The sequence below is a fragment of the Glycine soja genome, chromosome 15 (genome assembly GCF_004193775.1).
Source record: "Glycine soja cultivar W05 chromosome 15, ASM419377v2, whole genome shotgun sequence".
In the NCBI taxonomy this organism is placed as follows: domain Eukaryota; kingdom Viridiplantae; phylum Streptophyta; class Magnoliopsida; order Fabales; family Fabaceae; genus Glycine; species Glycine soja.
In genome coordinates, this window is record NC_041016.1 from 9,406,621 (window position 1) to 9,428,884 (window position 22,264).

Genomic DNA, 22,264 nt, shown 5'->3' on the forward strand with positions numbered 1-22,264 from the left:
AAACTTCAGTTAGACAACAAAAGCACTTGTTCACCAATTAAGCTTTCAAGAGACAAACTGTTTTGAAAAATGGGATCCAAGGTTGTTGCATCCGTTGCCCTTCTCCTCTCCATCAACATCCTTTTCATTTCCATGGTTAGCTCCAGCAGCCACTACGATCCACCGCCCCCACCTTGTTACGTCCCTGCTCCTTTAACACCACCACCATCATTGTCACCACCACCGTCATTGTCACCACCACCACCGTCAGGACCTAGTTGTCCGGATCTGAGTGTTTGCCTCAATATTTTAGACGGGTCTCCCGCGGATGATTGTTGTGCCCTCATCGCTGATCTTGTTGACCTTGAAGCCTCTGTGTGCCTTTGCATCCAACTCAGGGTCCTCGGAATAGTAAACCTTGACCTTAATTTGCAGTTAATATTAAACGCCTGTGGACCAAGCTACCCGTCAAACGCCACTTGCCCCCGAACCTAAGAACAGAATATGTATGGCACTAATCACCATATTACTTCGTATCATGGTGTTTGTTTGTCTGTGTTTAAAGTTAAGGACGTTATACCCTTCGTGCCTGCTACATATATATAGTGGGCACTATAATATTACCAATAAATTAACCTCCATGTATAAGAATAATAATAAATAAATAAATATTTCTATACAAATACAGGTTACGTAATGTTGTTGTTGTTCTCGTGGATGGGGATCTTATCTTCCTCCTCGCTATCTTTGTTTATCGTATTTCTGTGAAAGTTGTTCAATAAAAGTCCTTTGTTCAACAAGTGATTCCTTCTCTCTGTCTTTCTTTTCACTTTCGTATTTTCTTTATGTATAAGGTGGCAAAAATAGACAGGAATATCGATCTTGTGATAAAATTAAAATCGATTTGCTAATATTTTAATATCTTTAATTAATTAGAAAAAAGAAGACATATATTTATCGTAATTCCAGTTCATGATTATAAGATCTGATAAAAAAAACATCTGAACAAAAGCGAGGCAAAGTATACCAGCAAAAGAGCCCATATTTTGTATGAACAAAGCTTCTTAATTATGTTTTTGGGAAAGTTCTGTATGGCAAAGTTAGCTAACCTATCTGCACAAAAATTACTCCCGGCCCCTTAAAGATGAGGTACGGGTAAATCAATCTGCTGAACCAGAACAAGCCAGTTTCTAATTAACTTATTGATAAACTGTGAGGTACACATTTAGAAGAATGAAAACCATTCCCCACAAATTGAGAATATAAAGTTGTCACAACTTGGTCGTTCCCACTTGAAATGAGAGAAATAACAAGGCGTTGTGCCTAAATTAATTAATTTCTTTATATCTTATTTTTATAGGAAAATAATAAAAGTAGTAGTTATAACAATTTATTTGTGACGAAAAAAAATGTAGTAGTTACAACTCAACGATCCAAAATGAATTTGTAGGATTAACAAAAAGTGTCATGCCTAAATTAAGCCTTTATAAAAAAAAGTCCACGATCAATAGAAAGTAACTTTATGATTTAAAGATTAATATATATATATATATATATATATATATATATATATATATATATATATATATATATACTTAAATATATACTTTTGTTCTTTGTAATTTACTTATTATTTTATTATAGTCCTGGTAAAAAAAATTAGTTAATGGCTCTTTAGAATTCATTTTTTTGTTAGGCTTTGCCGTTAAATTTTTCTAATGATTTTTGGCACGGACTAATGGTTCCTGACATCATCAAGTATTACGCCAACAAAAACGTCAAGGACTAATAACAAATCAAATAATTTGTAGGAATTAAAATTAAAACAATTATAAAATTAATAAGAGCAAAACAAAAACAATTATATTTAATAAATGTAATAATTATATATATTGTATTTAATAAACATTTGTTTATTTTATTTAGCAAACTCAATATTTTTTATTGACAAATGGTAGTTGTTAACTTTGTTAGGATGTTAGTGGGAGAGATTTGAACTCACAACCTCTCATTTTTCCTTTTTCTTTTCAATCCCCAAATCAACCTTATAACTTCAAATATGATAAATGCTAATTAAAGATTATATTTTATAAATATGACAATTAATAACAAAAATAATTTATTCCCTCCATCCCAAAATAATAGTTGTCTTAGGCTGTTTTACATATATTAAGAAAAAATAATAAATAAATGAAAGAAAATAATAATTTTAGTAATTAATATTACTTTGAAAAAAATAAAAAGATAATTATTTTGAAATAATTTTTTTCTCTTCCATAAAAATGTAATGAGAAGGAGGAAGTATATTTTAAAATATGATTAATATATTGTTCCAAAATAAGTGTTGTCCTTATTACAAAATTAATCTTATTAAATATATGAAAAATGGTAGAATCACTATTAGATTAAAAATTAAAGTAACATTTATTAGAAATATTGATAGAAAAAATAATAAATATTACATTGAAAAGTTAAATATAATTTTTTTTAAATGTGATATTTATTTTGAAATCGATGTTGTAAATTTTACATATGAATAAACTAGTCATTAAAATTTTAATATTTAATTTTATTAAATAATATATTTTGAATATAAAAAGTCAAACATTTACTAAAATTTGTAACAATTTTATTTTCAATAATACTAAACGCTACATTTAATAATGGATTATTATATATACTATAAGCAACAGCACTTTGTTCACCAATTAAGTCTTTGAAGAGAAACTGTTTGGAAAATGGCTTCAAAGAGTGCTGCACCCGTTGCCCTAATTCTGCTCTCCCTCAACCTCCTATTCTTAATTTCCATGGTTAGCTCCAACCCCCTAATTACCCCTGCCCGCATCATCACCATCTAATATGTGCTCAGATATGGGTATTTGCTTCCTTCTTATGTTGCCCCGTCATACCCTAGATGGTCGTTGCTGCGGCGCCATGGAGGGTGTTAATGATCTTGAAGCCGCTAAGTGCCTTTGCGCCGTACTCAAGGGCAACAAGGGTCAAAGTATGGACTTTACTCTAGACTATCTCATGAACCTGCAATTAAGCTTCTGTAGGCGCAAACTTACCGGGTACAAGTGCCAATGAGAACAGAATATCCATCATATTCTGTTGTGTTAGTTCGTATCTTGGTCTTAATTTGTTTATCGTCGTCTTGTTACTGAAAGTTGTTCAATAAATGTCCTTTGTTCAAACAAGTGATTCGAAGTTAATAAATTGCTTTCGTCTGTGACTCTGTCCTTTCACTTAAATTTAATGTATTTTCTTGGACTATAAGGTAGCAAAGTAGACAGGAGCATTTAATTGATGATCTTGTAATAACATATTAAAATCAATTTGTTGATCTTTTGGTTCAAACATTATAGCATGAAAATATGGTCAAAATAATTAATTAGCAAAAGAGGGTTGATCAAAAGTGGGTAGTATCATTTGGAATATAATCTATCAAAGGGTGGCATTTTTGGAATTAATACCCAAATAAAAGTAAGTCATAAGAAATTTTACCACTCCTAAATGTAAAATTGTAAAATAATTCACCACTTCGGCCTTTCAATTTTTTAATATTGAAGTTGTAAAAACTCCCATGACTTCAAAGTCATGTTTTAATGTCATAAAAATTTTAACGACTTCGTGTTAAAAAGCAAAGAGGCTGTTTCCGGATTCGAACCCATGACCAACAAGTCACCAAGACATAACTTTACCGCTGCATCAGGGCTCGCCCTCTAACGACTTCGTGTTAAATTATTATTTTAATTATTTATTTTATTTTAACGATTTCAAAGTCATCATAATTTTTTTATTAAATTAAATTTGAACTAATTTTTTTTAATTTCTACAACTTCTTTATTTTTTTGGTAGTTTTTGTTTCTATTTTTTTATATTTTTGTTACAGATATTAACTTAATATTAATGAAATTTATCATTAAGTAAACTAATAATTTTTTATAGTATTAGTAATTAATTTTATTTGATAAAATTAATTTAATATTAATAGCAAAAAATAATTTATTAATGAAAGTAGTTATTAAAATGAGTACAACATAATACATTAATATCATCTGAATAATACAAAGTAAACACCAACATAAAATTAAAAAGTAAAAACGATATTAATATGAAACAAGAGGAGAAAGAGATTGTAAAACAATTATAACAAGATGAAAAATCACAAAACATGCTCAAAAGAACTCGCTGAGTGACATTATCTCATTATTAATATTTTCTTAAACAAATTTATATATAGTCATTTTTAATTTAAATTTAAGTCTTTTATTTACATATTTTTTTAGTTTATAGAAAAAATAGTAATCCTTAACATTGGTAAAAAAAATAGAAAATATTAAATAAAACAATGTACAAAAGTATAAATTAAAACTACTTTAGAGTTAAAAACTAATTTAAATTTTTAAAAAAATTAACATGACTTTGAATTCTTTAAAATTAAATAAATAATTAAAAACAATTTAGTACGACTTTGAAGTCATTAAAAAAATTAGCATGACTTTGAAATTGTTAAAATTTTTACAACTTTATATAAATAATTAAAAATTAAAAAATTAAAACATGACTTTGAAGTAATTGGAGTTTTACGACTTCAATATTAAAAATTAATAATAAAATAAAAGATTGAAGTCGTAAATTTTTTAATGACTTCATATTCAAAAATTATAAAAATTCCTACAACTTAATTTTATTTAGATATTAATTTGAAAAATATCCCTTTGATAAATTCTAAATGAAATTACTCATTTTTTTGTTAAACACTAGTAAAGAGGAGGCATATTTTCATCGTACAATAGTGGTACACTAACTAACACACTAACTAACATAATAACAAGAGAAAAGTCAAGTGTCTGTAAAAAAAAAAAAAACAGAAAGAGAAAATTCAAGTGAAGGAATGAAATTTAGGAACTCCATCCTAACATGTTGAAATCCTAGCTGGAAATTTGTGTGTACACCTCTCATCCGATAATCGCACAATTTTATAATATTGTTGGTGTAGAAGCAAATATTCTTAACTAAGGGACTAAAATGTTTATCACACAAACTCTAATTTTATATATAGTAACCATTAATTAGAGACGTTGTACTTTTTCCAGAATATTCAAATAAAAAAATTTAACTTTATACTTATTAAAAATGTTAATTGAGTTCCTTTAATATTTTTATTTCATATAAAAAATTACATTTTCTAAACTTCCATTAATCATATTTAATGGGTGTAGTGCTCACATTTAAATTAATTTAAAAGTATTTTTGAAATAATAATAATATTATTAAATAAGATTGAATTAGTTAAAATTATATTTCAATCCACCAACTTCAAGCTTAGACTTTTTTTTTCCTCTCATATTTAAGTTCAGAAGGAATATCAAAGTAGAATTTTTTTTATATAGAATTAACTATATATAATTATATTTATTAAATTTAATATTTAACTGAAATTCATCATATTTTTAAATATTAAATCTATTAAATAAAATAGATTTAATAAATTTTTATATTTGGGATTTGCTAGTGGACATTATAATATTAGCAAAAATTAACGTCCATATATATTACTGTGCAAATACAATTGTGTTTTTTGTTCTTCTTATTGATAGGAATCTTATCTTCCTCCTTACTATCTTTGGTTATCCTCTTTTCAGTGAAAGTTGTTCAAAAAGTTATTCGAGGTTTCTTTTTTTTTTTTTTTAAGAACAGCGAAAAAGCTTAATGTTGTCTTTTAATCAGGAAAAAGGTTGCCACAAGTTGTGTCAATTCCATTACAAAGTTTATCAGTTACAGAAGATCCTGGTCAATTATTGCCACGGATCACCCCACCACTGAACCAATTATGCCTCAAATCCTTTTACAAATGGCCTGCACCAAGGTTTTAAATATTAGTCATCGTGGTCACATTGTGTTTTTGTTGCGTTTGTTGATATGTGGCAAAGGAAAAACAAAGGTGATCGGTGTAATTTCAATTGTAGTCACAAACAGTTAAAAAAACTTTGATGTTACGTACCAAATCATGATTAGGGACCATTTTTTAAAACCTTGCTCTACACCTAGCTGAAAGCATCAACGTACCACCTCCTTCTGATTACATAAGCTGCTATTGAATTTGATGCATTCTGTAGCTTCCAAATAGAGCAAATCACAGCACCCCAAGCAGTCCACCATGCCAAGCGCGCCTTCCTCTCTTAGATCATCCCCGAGTGTTGTCAAAAGTGTGCAATCCTATCAGCCGGCATTACCCCACCATTGGTAACATCTTGTCCATATGTGATGAGAAAAACTGCACTCAAAGAAGAGATGTGCTGCAAATTCCACTCACGATTTACACAGAACACAATTTACATCCGTACCTGTAGAAATGATCTTCCTCTTCTTCAAGTTATCCATTGTTTGAAGCCGCTTATGTGTCAATCTCCAAATACGTACCGGTAATTCCCATATGAGCTCGAAGAATTTTGCCTCTTCCGCACTTCTCCTGACAAGCAAATCCTTGTAGACTTCCCTAAAACATATAATTTCCTTCCTTAGACTTCCACAATTTTTTTACCATACGATGTTTCCATTGGAACCATTCCCTCCTCAATGTTAAGCTCCATATGCATCTCCAACCCTCCCCACACCAAGAGCCCATGCACCTCGATATCGTTGCCTCTTTTTGTTCCGAGTTTAGCAATATCCGATTGAATCTTCATGAAAGTTTCTCCTCTCTAATCCATAATGAACTCCAAAAGCTCACTTCACTCCCCAGCCCCCACCACTCAAAATTTTATTTTGAAAACAACAAAGCCCATTATCGAAAAGCTCACTTTGACCCAAAAGATATTACAGGTTATTAACTGCTTATCTCTGTCTTTCTTTTCACTTTCGTATAATTTATTTTCAGCATGAATAGATCTTGTAATAACATATTAAAATCAGTTTGCTGATCGTTGGATCCAAACAAATGTGTATGATGATGATGTCAATGGAATGAGAGACTGTGGATATGCATATTCTTTCTCTTAATATTTAAGAATTTAATCTATAAATTTGGACCGATACGGCCTTTAAACGTTGAAGTTATGAAACTTTTTTTAGACCTTTGCAAAGCTATGGAATTTGGAAATTGGACTTGAAAATTATGGGGTGTGTACTTCCAATTCTCACCCAATTATGTGGATGGAGGACCACTAAGTTTTAGAGGTTCTAGTGGCATTGGGGACCAGAGTGTAATGTTTCTGTGGGCCTAGCTAGGCAAATCACGAATAGGGTATGAGTGTTGTGTCTGCTAGAGAATCACATTGCCATGGTTAATAGGATTGTGTGGGGAGCGTGAGGTCCGAATTGTTTGCGACTTCTAAGGGATTTGAAGGACTTATTCCAATGTTTTTCATTTTTTTAGGGAAAGATGGATAACCGTTTGTGAACGACGACGATGGAGAGAAAAAGTTAGGCCAAAGAGGATTATCATTTGAAGGATGCCTCATGAGTTTAATTGGATATTTTAAAATTTTAATCCTCATTGAGTCAATGTTCCGAGTATAATGAAGAGACTCTGTTTAAATTACATTTTATATTAAAACTTCATTTAATTTCTCTTGAGTTTTGATTATTTTAATAACTTAATCACACTTGGTAATTTAAAAGAAAAATGAATTAAGAAAATATTTTATTAATCTAAAAATAAATTTAAATTTTAGTAAGCATTAATAAGATATCGGTGGTTTTGTCCCCCCCAAATTAAAGGTACCAAAAAAAGGAGTACAACAACAAAAGAAAGTAATTTTATAAAGCACTGAACTATATTGGGGCATGTCTTGTGCTTCTACCATGGTCCACTATTATCACTAAATATCTATGCTTATAAAATAAAATACTAAACTATATTGAAAAATTGATTCTTTTTTAAATTAATGCATGTAATGTTTATAAAATATTTTTAATAATACTTGCAATTGTTGTCATTATTAAGAGAAATTTTTCAAAATTATTTTTCTTAGATTCAATTCGATATTATCTATATTACAAGATAATGATTGAATAAATGGCCATAGAGTTAGCTGTTGATATTACTTTATTAAAGTTTTAATTCAAAACTTTAGAATTTGAAAAGTAAAAAATATATATAAATACATAAATTATAGTATTAGAGTAGGATTTAAAACTTAACTTTTACTTTAGGCCTCAAATTAAATTTCTAAATATACCATTTCTTATTTTTCCATTTTGGAAGATAAAATATAATTAGTATTTTTGTATTAAAAATTATTTATGACTTTGTAATATGACTTCTATAATTATTAATATGTCATATATAATAAATGCGTAAAAAATTAACAGTTAAGTAGAGATATTTTACGACAATAATTATATTATCTTGACTTTTGAAAAAGAGTATAATTATTTCAATTTTCCTTTTAAAGGGAGTTTATATGCTTAAGAAAAGAAGTTTGTTAAAATTATTAGTTCCTTTTTTATAAACTAAAAGCACTTGTATTGTTTAAATTTCTTTTAAGAAAAGCTTACCAAAATATATATTATTTGAAAGGAAAAGTATTTTTGTTTTTTTAGAATTAAAAATAAAAAATAAGGTTTTTAACTATGGATAATTACATTCATTTCTCTTGAGATGTAGAGGAACTACAGTTATTGATTACCAAAATTACACGCACCATTAATTCTCATACATTTTTTCTTATTGCCTCACCTTTTTTTATTATTATTGCCGCACCTTTCTCATACTTTTATATATTTCTTACACGCTGATGCATGCTATTTAAGAAAGGAAAACATATATTTCTCTTATTTTACGGATAAATCGTATACATATACTTTTAAATTAAAACAAAAGCATGAATAGTATGAAAAAAGGTGCGGCAATAAGAAAAAAAGTATGAGAAAGGTGCGTGTAATTTTGGTAAATCAATCACTGTAGTTCGTCTACATCTCAAGAGTAATCAATGCAATTACCCTTAGTTAAAAACCTTATTTTTAATTCTAAAAAAACAAAATAATTTTCCTTTCAAATAATATTTATTTTGGTAAGCTTTTCTTAAAAGAAATTTAAACAATACAAGTGCTTTTAGTTTATAAAAAGAAACTAATGATTTTAACAAAATTCTTTTCGTAAGCATATAAACTCCCTTTAAAAGGAAAATTAAAATAATCAGTTGTTTTCTTTTTATTCTTTTTCTTTCTATTCTATGATCGTGGTTTAAGTCCCACATTATATATGGCTACCCTATGAAAATTTCCAAATCTAATGAAACAAATCTTTCTTTTTTCACTATTTAATTCAAATTCTAAATTAAATTGTGTGCCCTTATATAGCAAAACTGAATTCAATAATTTCTTTAAAAGAAAAGCAAATTTTGTATTTATAAATTGATTTGAGTTGCAGTGTAAAATTGTACGCAAAATATTTTCTTTAAAAGGAAAGCAAATTTCGAGTTTACAAGCTTTTGGCGGTAGTGTATAATTGTACGCATCCGCTTTTGAAATCCCCGCGCCTACGGATGACTTGCAAATCAGAATTCAAACTAACTCAAATCAATTTAAACAAATTGGATCGAATGTTTTTTTTTTTGGTTCAAATTCAACCTAATTTATTTAAATTCGTCAAATTTTTTATTACATAATGTGTTTTGATATGTAGATTACTTACTCGTTGATACGATTTATGGTTCCGTTAATTTATATTAAATAATAATAATTATTATTATTAAATTTTAAAAATTTAATTATTATTATTATTATTATTAGACTTAGTAAATAAGAGTGAAATTCTCTTTTCTTTTTTTCACTTCTCAAGATTTCAGTAAGTTATTTTCATGAAATTAGGGTTTGAACTCTTAAGTGATTGTAGAACATTTATTTTATTTTTTAAAAAATTATTTTAGATCTAGCTGAAGTTTAACTGCACTTCTTATTTGATTATTTGAAATCATTAGAATTTTCAAACTATGATGTGATAGTTTTTGGGATTTTAGGCTTCATGATGTGATTTTTAAACTTATTTATTATATTTCAATTTTTCAATTATGTTTAACATATGTTAACTTATGTGATGATGATGATGATAATAATGTGATTTTTATTTTATTTTTTCTTTCACTATTTGAGTAAAGATAACAATTATATGTAATGTATTTGATATTTCAATTAATAAAAATTTTAGCTTAAAAGAATATTAGATTTTAAAAAATAATAGATAAATTCAAATGTTTTGACCCATCGAACCAACTCAACCTAAAATGTTTATAAATAAGTTTTGTCCCTTAACGTGTATTTTGCTGACAAATGCGTTTCTGAAAGATGAAAATATAAAATTTAGTTCCTGAAAGTGTAAAAAGTACGACAAATATGTCATGTCGTTAACTTCCTTCCATTACCGTTGATAAATAGCTTACCTGACAAGGAGGGACAAATTTATCAGTGAAATGATTACCAACGTGGATTGCTAGAATATGGGCATATTTGTCATAATATTTATTTGACTTTTCGTCCTCCCACGTTAACAAATGTGTCCCTGAAAGATGAAAATACAAAATTTAGTCCCTGAAAGTATAAAAAATACAAAAAATATATCTGGACGTTAATAATAGATTGTAACTAATTATTATCATTATTATTGTGTGTTTATAATTTATTAATGTAATATATTTTTTAAATTTCCTTTTAATATATATATTTTTATTATTTTGATTTCTTTGTCAAACCTTAATATTTGCTGTAAAAAAAAACTTTATCTTATACATCATATTTGGATTGAAAATAATATGTCGAGAATTTTGAGTAGAAAAATACAACTGACCACAAGATCAAATTTATTTATTTATTTATTTTAAAAAGAGAATTTAATCAACTATTTTTTAAAAAAAAAACAAATCTCACAAAATTTAAACTAGATAAAGCTAAAGTGAAATTATAAGTCTTTTTTTTAATCAATAATATATATATACCTCAAATATAAAAGGCTTTCATTTTTTAAATGATAACTCAATTTTTTTATATCATAATTACCATTTTATTTCTTGAAATTTTTTGTTTCTTTAATTAATCGTTAATATTTATTATGTACTTTGTCATAGTATGTCAAATGGAATGCAAGGTTACTATAATTTCTAAATCAGCGAGAGATACAATCCTACGTCCCAAAGGCAAATAATAAAGCTTTGTATTAGTTTTTTTTATTTTAAAGTTAACCTATGTATTAGTTTGAGTATTATTATATTTTTATTTAAATTTATTTGGGTTCTTTTTTGTTAGTAACTATTTTCATTTCATCCATATTATGTATAATAAATGTTGTCTCGAATAGAAGCATATAAAGTTTATCCAAGGAATTTTTTCATATTTGAAGTATATACATATATATATATATTAAGAAAAAGGACTTATAATTTCACTTTAGCTTTATCTATTTTAAATTTTGTGAGATTTGTTTTTTTTTTAAATAGTTGATTAAATTCTATTTTTAAAATAAATAAATAAATAAATTTGGTCTCGTGGCCGGTTGTGTTTTTTTATTCAAAATTCTCGACATATTATTTTCAATCTAAATATGAGGTATAAGATAAAGTTTTTTTAACAACAAAGATTAAGGTTTGATAAGGAAATCAATACAATAATATATATATATATATATATATATATATATATATATATATATATATATATATATATATATAACAAAGTACTAAATGAATAGGAACAGTAAATTGTAAATACATAATAATAATAATAATAATTAGTCATAATATATTATTAACGTCCATATATATTTGTCACACTTTTTATGTTTTTAGAGACTAAATTTTACATTTTCATCTTTCAGGGATGGATTTGTCAGCGGAGTGGAAAGATGAAGAGTAAAAAAAAATATTATGACAAATATGCCCCTATACTAGCAATCCACGTTGACAATCATTTCAGTGACAAATTTATCTCTCCGTGCCAGGTAGATTATTTTATTAACGGTAACGGACGAAGTTAATAATAGGACATATTTGTTGCACTTTTTACACTTTTAGGGACTAAATTTTGTATTTTCATCTTTGAGAGACGCATTTGTCAGCGAATTACATATTGAATGACAAAAATGACTATTTACCCATAGGTTAATTTTGGTTTTTTTTTTTTAGAAAACCGACCTAAACTAACCGATTCAAATTTAATTTGATTGAATCATGAGTTTTATCAAATCCAACTCAAATCAATCATGCAACTAATTCCTAAGTAAATTTTGTAAAATATAAAAAATAAAATGATAAATAAGCAATAGCATTGCTTTTGTTGGAAAATCTTTATATTTTGAAAATTTTATGCTAATAACCAGCACTTTTAGAGTGTGTTTGGATGAGAGAATTTAAAATTATGAGAAATTTTAAATTCTAAGAATTTCAAATACTTCAGTTGAAATTCTTTTATTTACAGAATTTTATGTTTAGATAAAAAAAATTAAAATTGTCAAGGTGAAAGAAAATGAATGCAAGGAGAAAAGATATAACTGGTGTACTTCCAAAAAAAAGAATACTCATGCAGCATATAAATACATAATAATAATAATAATAATAATAATAATAATAATAATAATAATAATTAGTCATAATATATTATTAACGTCCATATATATTTGTCACACTTTTTATGTTTTTAGAGACTAAATTTTACATTTTCATCTTTCAGGGATGGATTTGTCAGCGGAGTGGAAAGATGAAGAGTAAAAAAAAATATTATGACAAATATGCCCCTATACTAGCAATCCACGTTGACAATCATTTCAGTGACAAATTTATCTCTCCGTGCCAGGTAGATTATTTTATTAACGGTAACGGACGAAGTTAATAATAGGACATATTTGTTGCACTTTTTACACTTTTAGGGACTAAATTTTGTATTTTCATCTTTGAGAGACGCATTTGTCAGCGAATTACATATTGAATGACAAAAATGACTATTTACCCATAGGTTAATTTTGGTTTTTTTTTTTTTAGAAAACCGACCTAAACTAACCGATTCAAATTTAATTTGATTGAATCATGAGTTTTATCAAATCCAACTCAAATCAATCATGCAACTAATTCCTAAGTAAATTTTGTAAAATATAAAAAATAAAATGATAAATAAGCAATAGCATTGCTTTTGTTGGAAAATCTTTATATTTTGAAAATTTTATGCTAATAACCAGCACTTTTAGAGTGTGTTTGGATGAGAGAATTTAAAATTATGAGAAATTTTAAATTCTAAGAATTTCAAATACTTCAGTTGAAATTCTTTATTTACAGAATTTTATGTTTAGATAAAAAAAATTAAAATTGTCAAGGTGAAAGAAAATGAATACAAGGAGAAAAGATATAACTGGTGTACTTCCAAAAAAAAAGAATACTCATGCAGCATGGCAAGTCGCAAGGGAACCGGGACACAACGTTGTACAGTACCCCACACCTAACTATAGCATTTAGTCAACAACGCAAGTCATGACCCAGACCCTCCGTATCGGCGAGCACCTTCACCGCGTGATGGGCAGGGATGGCTGCTCCCCTGACTGGCGTGTGCAATTCTATGTGTCCCCCTATGTCTGCACATGATCAATGTTCTGGGAGTTCAGACGATTTTTTTTTGAAAAAAATGATAATCGGTGTGAGGGAAGAGTCGTGAGTTCAAGAACGGGATTTCAGGAACTTTCAAGTAAATGAGAGGATGAATGTTATAAAGGAAATGCGTGAATATTTTGGAAGGTTCTTCTATTAAGAAGAGAATTTCAATTTGTCACCTTTTAGAAGAAAATTAAAATCTCACATTTTTAGATGTTTAAAATTATGTTTTAAAATTCTAAAAATTTAAATTCTTCATAAAAAAACATTCAAGTAATGAATTTTAGATTAAAAAAATTTAAATTTTCTAATAAATTATTTTTTTCGGATAAAATTTTCTATCCAAATGTAGATGTATAACACGAGGGGTAATGCAAATTAGATATTTTAAATACACCGGGAACTAAATTAATATTTATATGCCAACAAAGATAAATCTAATAGATAAGAATCAAATTAATATTTTACACAGATTTAAACTCTACCACTGATACAAAGACTTTATTAGTGAATCGTTAGTAAATATCCTTGTAAATATTAATTGAGCCTTAGAAGTAAGTCTTAATTCTAGTAAGTCCCGGGAAATCAACTCATCTAACGTTTTTTAAGAAAAAAACTATTTATTATTATATGTGTATTCATAAATACATTAAAAAAATAAAAATAAATTTAATTGATAGATAATTACTTTATTGATATAGTAATAAAATATATAATTTGAAATATAAACAATCAACTGATAGTTTGTGGTAATTACCACAAAGCGAGCGTGTGAATAAATTGAATTGGTGTGAGGATCAACGGTCCCACAATTGTGGCGCTTTTGTCAAGATGTTTTTTTTATCAGAGATAGACTAGTTTTACCCTCTTATAGATTTTGTTATATCCTGTGCTTCATGGATTTGGTTCGATCCCCCATGGCTTGTACGTGTTTTTCTCTTTTTGCTAATCTAATTTGGGCGTGTTGTGATGGTTGAGCTTTTAGGTGTTAACATAGTTAGAATTTCTCTTGTCCATTGCCCTTATGCCTTTTCATAAAATAAAGTTGGGATAGCTTCAGTAAGGAATTTCTTTGAAAGAGGCTACGTAATTAGTAGTACCAATTTTGATCCGTTCCAAATATATTATTTTCAACGAATCAATGATCATTTTAAGTCATACTTTTTTTTGGTTATACAAATTAATTTTTAATAATTGTTTTTTTTTATAAAAAAAAAACAAGGGAAGCATATGCTCGTCTCCTTAATATATATATATATATATATATATCTCAAGGGGAACACTAATACTTGTATATGCTTAATAAATAATGCAATTAAGGAAGACTAGCCAAGACTACAAATTAAGTATACTTGCTTCTACACCAACAATTAGTATTCTAAAATTTTGGGGTTTTTCAGTAGTGAAAAGTGTAGACACAAATTCCTAGCTAGCATTTGAACAAGGGCCGGAGTTCCTACATTTCCTTTTCCCTTGTTACTATGTTAATCGATAGTTAAATATATTATTGTGGTATTGTATTGAACTCTTTTTTTCTTATTATAAAATTCTCTTAATTAATTCACGTTTTTTTCCCTAACTATTAAACTCTTTCTAACTGATTCTCATTTTCAAAAAAAATAATTTATTTATTTAATCACATTAAATATGTTAATTATTTCTATTATTATTCTAAAATTATCATATCAATCTTTTTATTTACTTAATTATTTTTTATTAATATTTAGAGAGAAAATAATTAAATAAAAATACGTAAGACATCTAGAGATTAGAAAATAATCTTATAAAAATAAATAATTTTAAAAAAAAAAGATCTTATAATCATGAACAGGAATTACGATAAATATATGTCTTCTTTTTTCTAACTAATTAAAACATCAGCAAACCGATTTTAATTTTATCACAAGATCGATATTCCTGTCTATTTTTGCCACCTTATACCTAAAGAAAATACGAAAGTGAAAAGAAAGACAGAGAGAGAAGGAATCACTTGTTGAACAAAGGACTTTTATTGAACAACTTTCACTGAAATACGATAAACAAAGATAGCGAGGAGGAAGATAAGATCCCCATCCACGAGAACAACAACATTACGTAACCTTTATTTGTATAGAAATATTTATTTATTTATTATTATTCTTATATATGGACGTTAATTTATTGGTAATATTATAGTGCCCACTATATATATGTAGCAGGCACGAAGGGTATAACATCCTTAACTTTAAACACAGACAAACAAACAAACACCATGATACGAAGTAATATGGTAATTAGTGCCATACATATTCTGTTCTTAGGTTCGGGGGCAAGTGGCGTTTGACGGGTAGCTTCGTCCACAGGAGTTTAATATTAACTGCAAATTACGGTTAAGGTTTAATATTCCGAGGGCCCTGAGTTGGATGCAAAGGCACACAATGGCTTCAATGTCACCAAGACCACCGATGAGGGCACAACAATCATCCACGGTTCCTAGAGACCCGCCTAAAATATTGAGGCAAATACTCAGATCCGGACAACTAGGTCGTGTAATAAGAGCAGTGACGTGAGAAGGTTGGGGCTGTGGATCGTAGTGGCTGCTGGAGCTAACCATGGAAATGAAAAGAATGTTGATGGAGAGGAGAAGGGCAACGGATGCAACAACCTTGGATCCCATTTTTCAAAGCAGTTTGTCTCTTGAAAGCTTAATTGGTGAACAAGTGCTTTTGTTGTCTAACTGAAGTTTGGGATACAATTTATAGGCCAATTACCACAAAGCGAGCGTCTGAATAAATTGAATTGGTGTGATGATCAACGGTCCCACATTTCTGTTTTGGGTATGTAACTCTCTTAAACACTCAAAGGAAGTTTTGTTGCAGATACTTGTGGTTTGTATGAAAAAAAAAATATTTTGAAAAATACTTATTCTTGTGTTAATTAGTGTATATTATTTCTAGAGTAAATTGTAAATACCTTGTCATGCTTAGTTTTTTTAAAAAAAAATATTAATTCAAGCATTAAAGAGATTAAAATATTATTTAATTTAATAAAAAATTAATTTTATTAATATAAAAATTAAAAGGCATGTGTCATAAAATGAAGAAGACATTTGATACTATGTATGAAGAATTGTACATGAAAGAATTATCTCATTTTTGAGAATAATAATTTTAATTTATTATCCAGAACTAAACTAATATGCTAAATCTTTGAAGTACAATTGAACACTTTCAAGTATATTTTTTAAAGAAAGATGAATACAAATTTAAATTATGACATATATTATCATAATTATGATATTGTCATGGATCATTACAAAAATAAATCTCTAGGTGCTAGCCAGATTAAAGTTTAAATCTAAGCAAAAATTCTCTTGTTACACTAAGTAATTGTTTAATCTAGATCAATAATTCGAAATGATTTTACATAATTTCAAAATGATTTCAAATTATATTTATGATTTTTTTAAAATTCATTCCATACATGCAACAACAACAAAGAGAACAAATTTTTATACTAGTAGGTAAGTCACCAATTACATGAATCACACTACGTTGTTTGATATAATTAAAAATCAAACTTTGAAAAATATTATTTAACTTGATATCTTTCTTGAAAATTTTCTACATCTTTCTCTTCTTCTTTTTACAGGACTAAATGTCATATAATCTACTATTTTAACTTAGGTTTCTTTAACCCTTCTTTGTAGTGTCTAGACATGACAATAGGGCGGGTGGGTATGGATATTGTTTCCTCAATTCCTTACCCCGACTCCCCAACATATTCCCATACTCGTATCCAATACTCGACGGATTTAAGTTTATTGTCTCATCCTCGTACCCGTCAGATATCGGGTATCCCTGACCCCGTCCCATACACGATTCAACTTAGAAAAATATTTTTTTGTAAAAAAATATTAAAAATTTGATTTTAGAAAAAATAAATTGATTATTAAACATTTATTTTTAACTACATATATATAAATAAATTTATTATAGCGCGTGTATCTAAAAAATAGTTAAGAAAATAATATTAAATTATGTAAAAATTCTAAAAAAAAATTAACTAGTAATAAAAATTTTATGCCTTTTGATTAAATTATGCAAAAATTTTAAAAATTTTAAGTGACAGGCGAGTTCGGGTTCAGGATCGAAACAAGTTTAGTAATCTTATATTCGTACCTGTAAAGTTCAGCTAGAAACCACAAGCAAGAGCACTTGCTCATCAATATTTAAGCTATCAAGAGAGACTGCAATAATATTTCTATCAATCTATGTTGGGAAATTAAATGGGTTCCATGGGTGTTGATGCCCTAATTATCCTCTCCCTCAATCTCCTTTGCTATGCCATGGTTAGCTCCAACAACTCCCTTGTCCTTGCCCAAAATGACGACAACTTCATTCCACCTTAGTTCCCCGATTTGAGTAATTGCACCGAAGATCTCGACAGTTTCAGTCTTGATATTGTCTTAAACAGTCCTTGCTGCTCAGTGCTCACTAATCGGGGGTCTTCCGATCGGTAATGGCGCTTTCTGCCTTTGCCGCGCAATCGAGATCCTGAGAAATAATTCGAGATATCGTGCGACAAGCATTAAGGAGCTGTGGATAGACTACGACACTGAAGACTCCAATTGCCAAACCGGAGATTAAGAACAAAATATGCATGTGTATGACATATATCCATCATCATATTCTGTCTTGCTATAGTGGACACTCGCTAGCTATACTATTACCCAATAAACATTCATATATGTAATAACAAATGCATAAAGTTATACAAATTCGTCCTTTTGAAAGATTAAAATTCAAAATTTAATCCTCAAAAGTATAAAACATGTAATAAATTTATTCATTCGATACCATTAATAAATTAGCCTACCGTTAATAAATTTATTCATCCATTACTGCTAATAAGTTATCATTATTCGACCTAAATGTCAATAATTTTTTGTTAGACGAAAATATCAGTAAATTTTTTATGGACCAAAATGTCAGTGCATTTTTCTTAAACAAAAATGTCAATAAGTTATTATTATTGAATCAAAATGTCAATAATTTTTTATTGTCTTAAAATGTCAGTATTTTTTTATTATACATAAATGTTAGTAATTTTTTGTTGGACATAAATATTAGTATGTTTTTATTAGATTGATTTTTTAGATCCTAAATTTTATTTCATTTAAGGATAAAATATAATTTTAGGATAAATTCCTTTCAAATTTTGAATTTTAATCTTTCAAAGATGAATTTATCACGATTTATATATATAAGGACGAAAATGACTATTTTTTTTATTGGTAACTCGAAAAGTGTCACTCATTCAACTTGAATTTATGAAATTGAAATGATATACACTAAATAAATTTGGGAAGGAATAAAAAAACTTAATTGTGATTATATTTTAAATAGGATTGTAATTTTATTTTTGTAAGAAGATATATTTGTACATAAAAAATTGCCTTAAAAAAAACAAATAGTTTAAACAAATTTACGTTTATTATCATTTAGAATGTAAATGTACTCATTTATTTCAAGTAAATTAAAATAATAGTTAAATATTGCAAAATTTAAAGATAAATTTAATATATAATTATTTTATGAATTTATTTCATCTTAAGTTTATTATACTTTCATTTGAAATATAATATATATATATGTATATTACTTTATTAAAAAAATAGTGATTTTTTTAGATATTTAGTTTTAATATTTGGGTATATATTATTTAATTTGTTTCAAAATTTACAATAATATAAAATACCCAAAGAAAAGTGTTCAATGACTTTAATTAGAATTTTATTAGAAGAGGTCTCTTATTTAATGTTTAATATTGTATCATATTTTAGTTGTGTGTTAATTCTTTTAACATTTTATATAAACCAGTATATTTATTTATTAGTATATTCATTTTACTAAGAAACATTTGGGGTCTAATAAATTAATCTAATAAAACATAGTGACATTTATATTCAACAAAAAATTCATGACATTTATATCCAATAAAAAATTACTGACATTTTAATATGATAGGAAATGACTAACATTTTCGATCAATAATGGTAACTTACTGAAATTTTTGTCCAATAGGAATATACTTATATTTTGGTTCAAAATAAAAATTATTGACATTTTTGTTCAAAAAAAACTAATGACATTTTTGTTCAAAAAAAATTATTAACATTAGATCTAATAATGATAACTTATTGACATTTTTGTTCAATCTATTTAACATGGTCACATTGTTAATCAATTTCATGACAGATTCATCCATTTGTGTCACATGTGTTATTTTATTAATGACAATAGATGAAAATTAAAAGTCAGATAAATTTGTTGTACTTTTTACACTTTTTAAAACTAAAGTTTGAATTTTAATCTTTCAAGAATAAATTTATCAATAATTTACATATTCAGGGACCAAAATAATTATTTACTCAAAATTATACTATAAGCAAATACAATCAAGTTAAGGATTACACTATGTTGGTTTAAGGTGGATGAAAGGAACCTTTATGGATCAATATGGCTCAAGAAACCGCTGAAAAGTTTCATATGATTAGGGATAAGTTGCAAATGGCTCAAAGTAGACAAGAAAGCTATGTTGACCCAAGGAGAAAACCTTTAGAGTTTGAAGAAAAGATGAACATGTGTTTTTGAAAGTTTTCCCTACCACACGCATTGTGAGAGCTATTAGGACCAAAAAGCTTCATCTTCATTTCACCGGTCCATTTTAATTTAATCCTCCGAAGTTCATTCCTTTAGTTAAGTTCGGGAGGGACTTACCACTTAGAAGGCCATGTAAGGGTTATAATATTTTAGGACAATTCTTCTGAGCGCATTCATATTCACCCTACTTCGATCTCCTTCCCCTCTTATTCAAGTGATCATGATTTGCTCTTGGATTTGGATAATTGCTTGAAACCCTTCAGTAATGAAAACTTAGATGGTAAAATTTGTAGAAAAAAATTAAATATGTTTTAGTCTATTAAATATGAAATCAGTATTTTTTTAGTCCTCCAAATTAAATGTCATTTTTTATTCTCTTAAATTAGGGAAATATATTTTGTAGTCCTTCCGTTAACAATTTCTTGACAGATGGACTAAAAAAAATATTTCCTGAATTTGAGAGTTTAAAAAAATCTTCTAATTTGAAGGACAAAAACACACATATCCAGATAAAAAATATATTTTTTAAAAAATAATCTTAGGTAATAAGATTATAAAAATAAAGAAAGTTAGGTAATAAAATGTGTCATTAAGTTCCTTTAAAAAAATGCGCAATTAAGTCTGGCTAGAATGAATTAAATTAAATATTTTCTTTATGAAGAAAGAAAATTTCGTATTTACAAATTGATGTGAGCTGGTAGTGTAAAATTGCACGCAAAATAGTTTCTTTAAAATGAAAGCAAATTCTGTGGTACAAATTGATGTGTTTACCAGCATATATATAACGTTGGTTCCAGTAAATTTGGACAGATTTCTTAAATAAGATTCTGAATTCAAACTTTGTGAAAACAAAAAAAAAATAAAAATTATATATGCTAGTAAAAGAGACCCCGCCCATTAAAAGTTGTTAGCCAAATTAATTTCTTGGCATAAATTACTCATTGGTGGACCTAATACTCTAAAATTGTGCGCATCAATCCCTTTTTTATGCTGCTGCACACAACTTTTAGTTTTGAGTATTTTTTTTTATAATATAAAACTAAAAAATGTATAAATAGAATTGCTATTCATGAAAAATCTTAGTCCTTTATAAAATGAGGAACCATGCAAATTACGACTTACATTCGTGTCTGAAAACACATTGAGGAACTAAATTAATATTTATTTTAATTAGAGTTAGTGTCTTTTTATTATCAGTATTTGTAAATATATAATTAAAAATAAGTAAAAATTTTATTTGATAGATCCATAATTTTTTATCGATAACTTTTTATTGATAATAAAAATGTAACTTGAAATATAATATATATATATATATATATATATATATATATGTTAATTACTGTGTATTATTTTAGTATTAAACTGTAAATATCTCGTTATGGTCTGTTTAGTTTGGAAAAAAAATTAAATATTAACTCAAAATTTAAAGAAATTAAAAATATTATTTAATTTAAAAATAATTAAGGAACTAGTTTTATTTAATATATAAATTAAAATACATGTGTCATAAAATGAAGAATACAGGTGATTATGTGTGAAGAATTTAAATAAAAGAATTATCCTATTTTTAAGAATAATAGTTTAGATTTCTTATTCAGAAACTAAATTAATATTCCAAATCTTTTAAGGCCAATTTAATAATTCCGTTATCTTTTAAATGGGAGATGAATATACAATCAAAGCAACTTATGTAATATATATTATCATAATTATTGTCATGGACCATTTATATATATATATATATATATATATATATATATATATATATATATATATATAATCTTTAGCTAGCAAGTTAGCTTAAAGTTTAAACCTAAGCAGCGCTCCTCTTGTTTAACTTTATCTACCAAGTGTTGTAAGAAAAAGTTTATCTACCAAATAATCAACACTAAATAATTGTTCAATCAAATTAAGAACGGGAAATATGAATAAAATTTTAACTTTGAAATGAGTAAATGGATTAAATATGTGAATTTGAATTTTTTTTCACCAATTAGTGCTTAACTTATTTTGTTGAAAATACAGTTGCACCAATAGATTTGGAACAATAGCTCGCTAACCATA

General features: G+C 27.1%; 1 protein-coding gene across 1 annotated transcript; it reads left to right on the top strand.

Annotated features, from left to right (window-relative positions):
• LOC114385676 (hydrophobic seed protein-like) lies at positions 1 to 783 on the top strand. Its single transcript, XM_028345694.1, has one exon. It carries the CDS (start codon positions 70 to 72, stop codon positions 472 to 474), a length of 405 nt encoding a protein of 134 aa, XP_028201495.1. The 5' UTR covers positions 1 to 69; the 3' UTR covers positions 475 to 783.
• Positions 784 to 22,264: the final 21,481 nt, after the last annotated feature.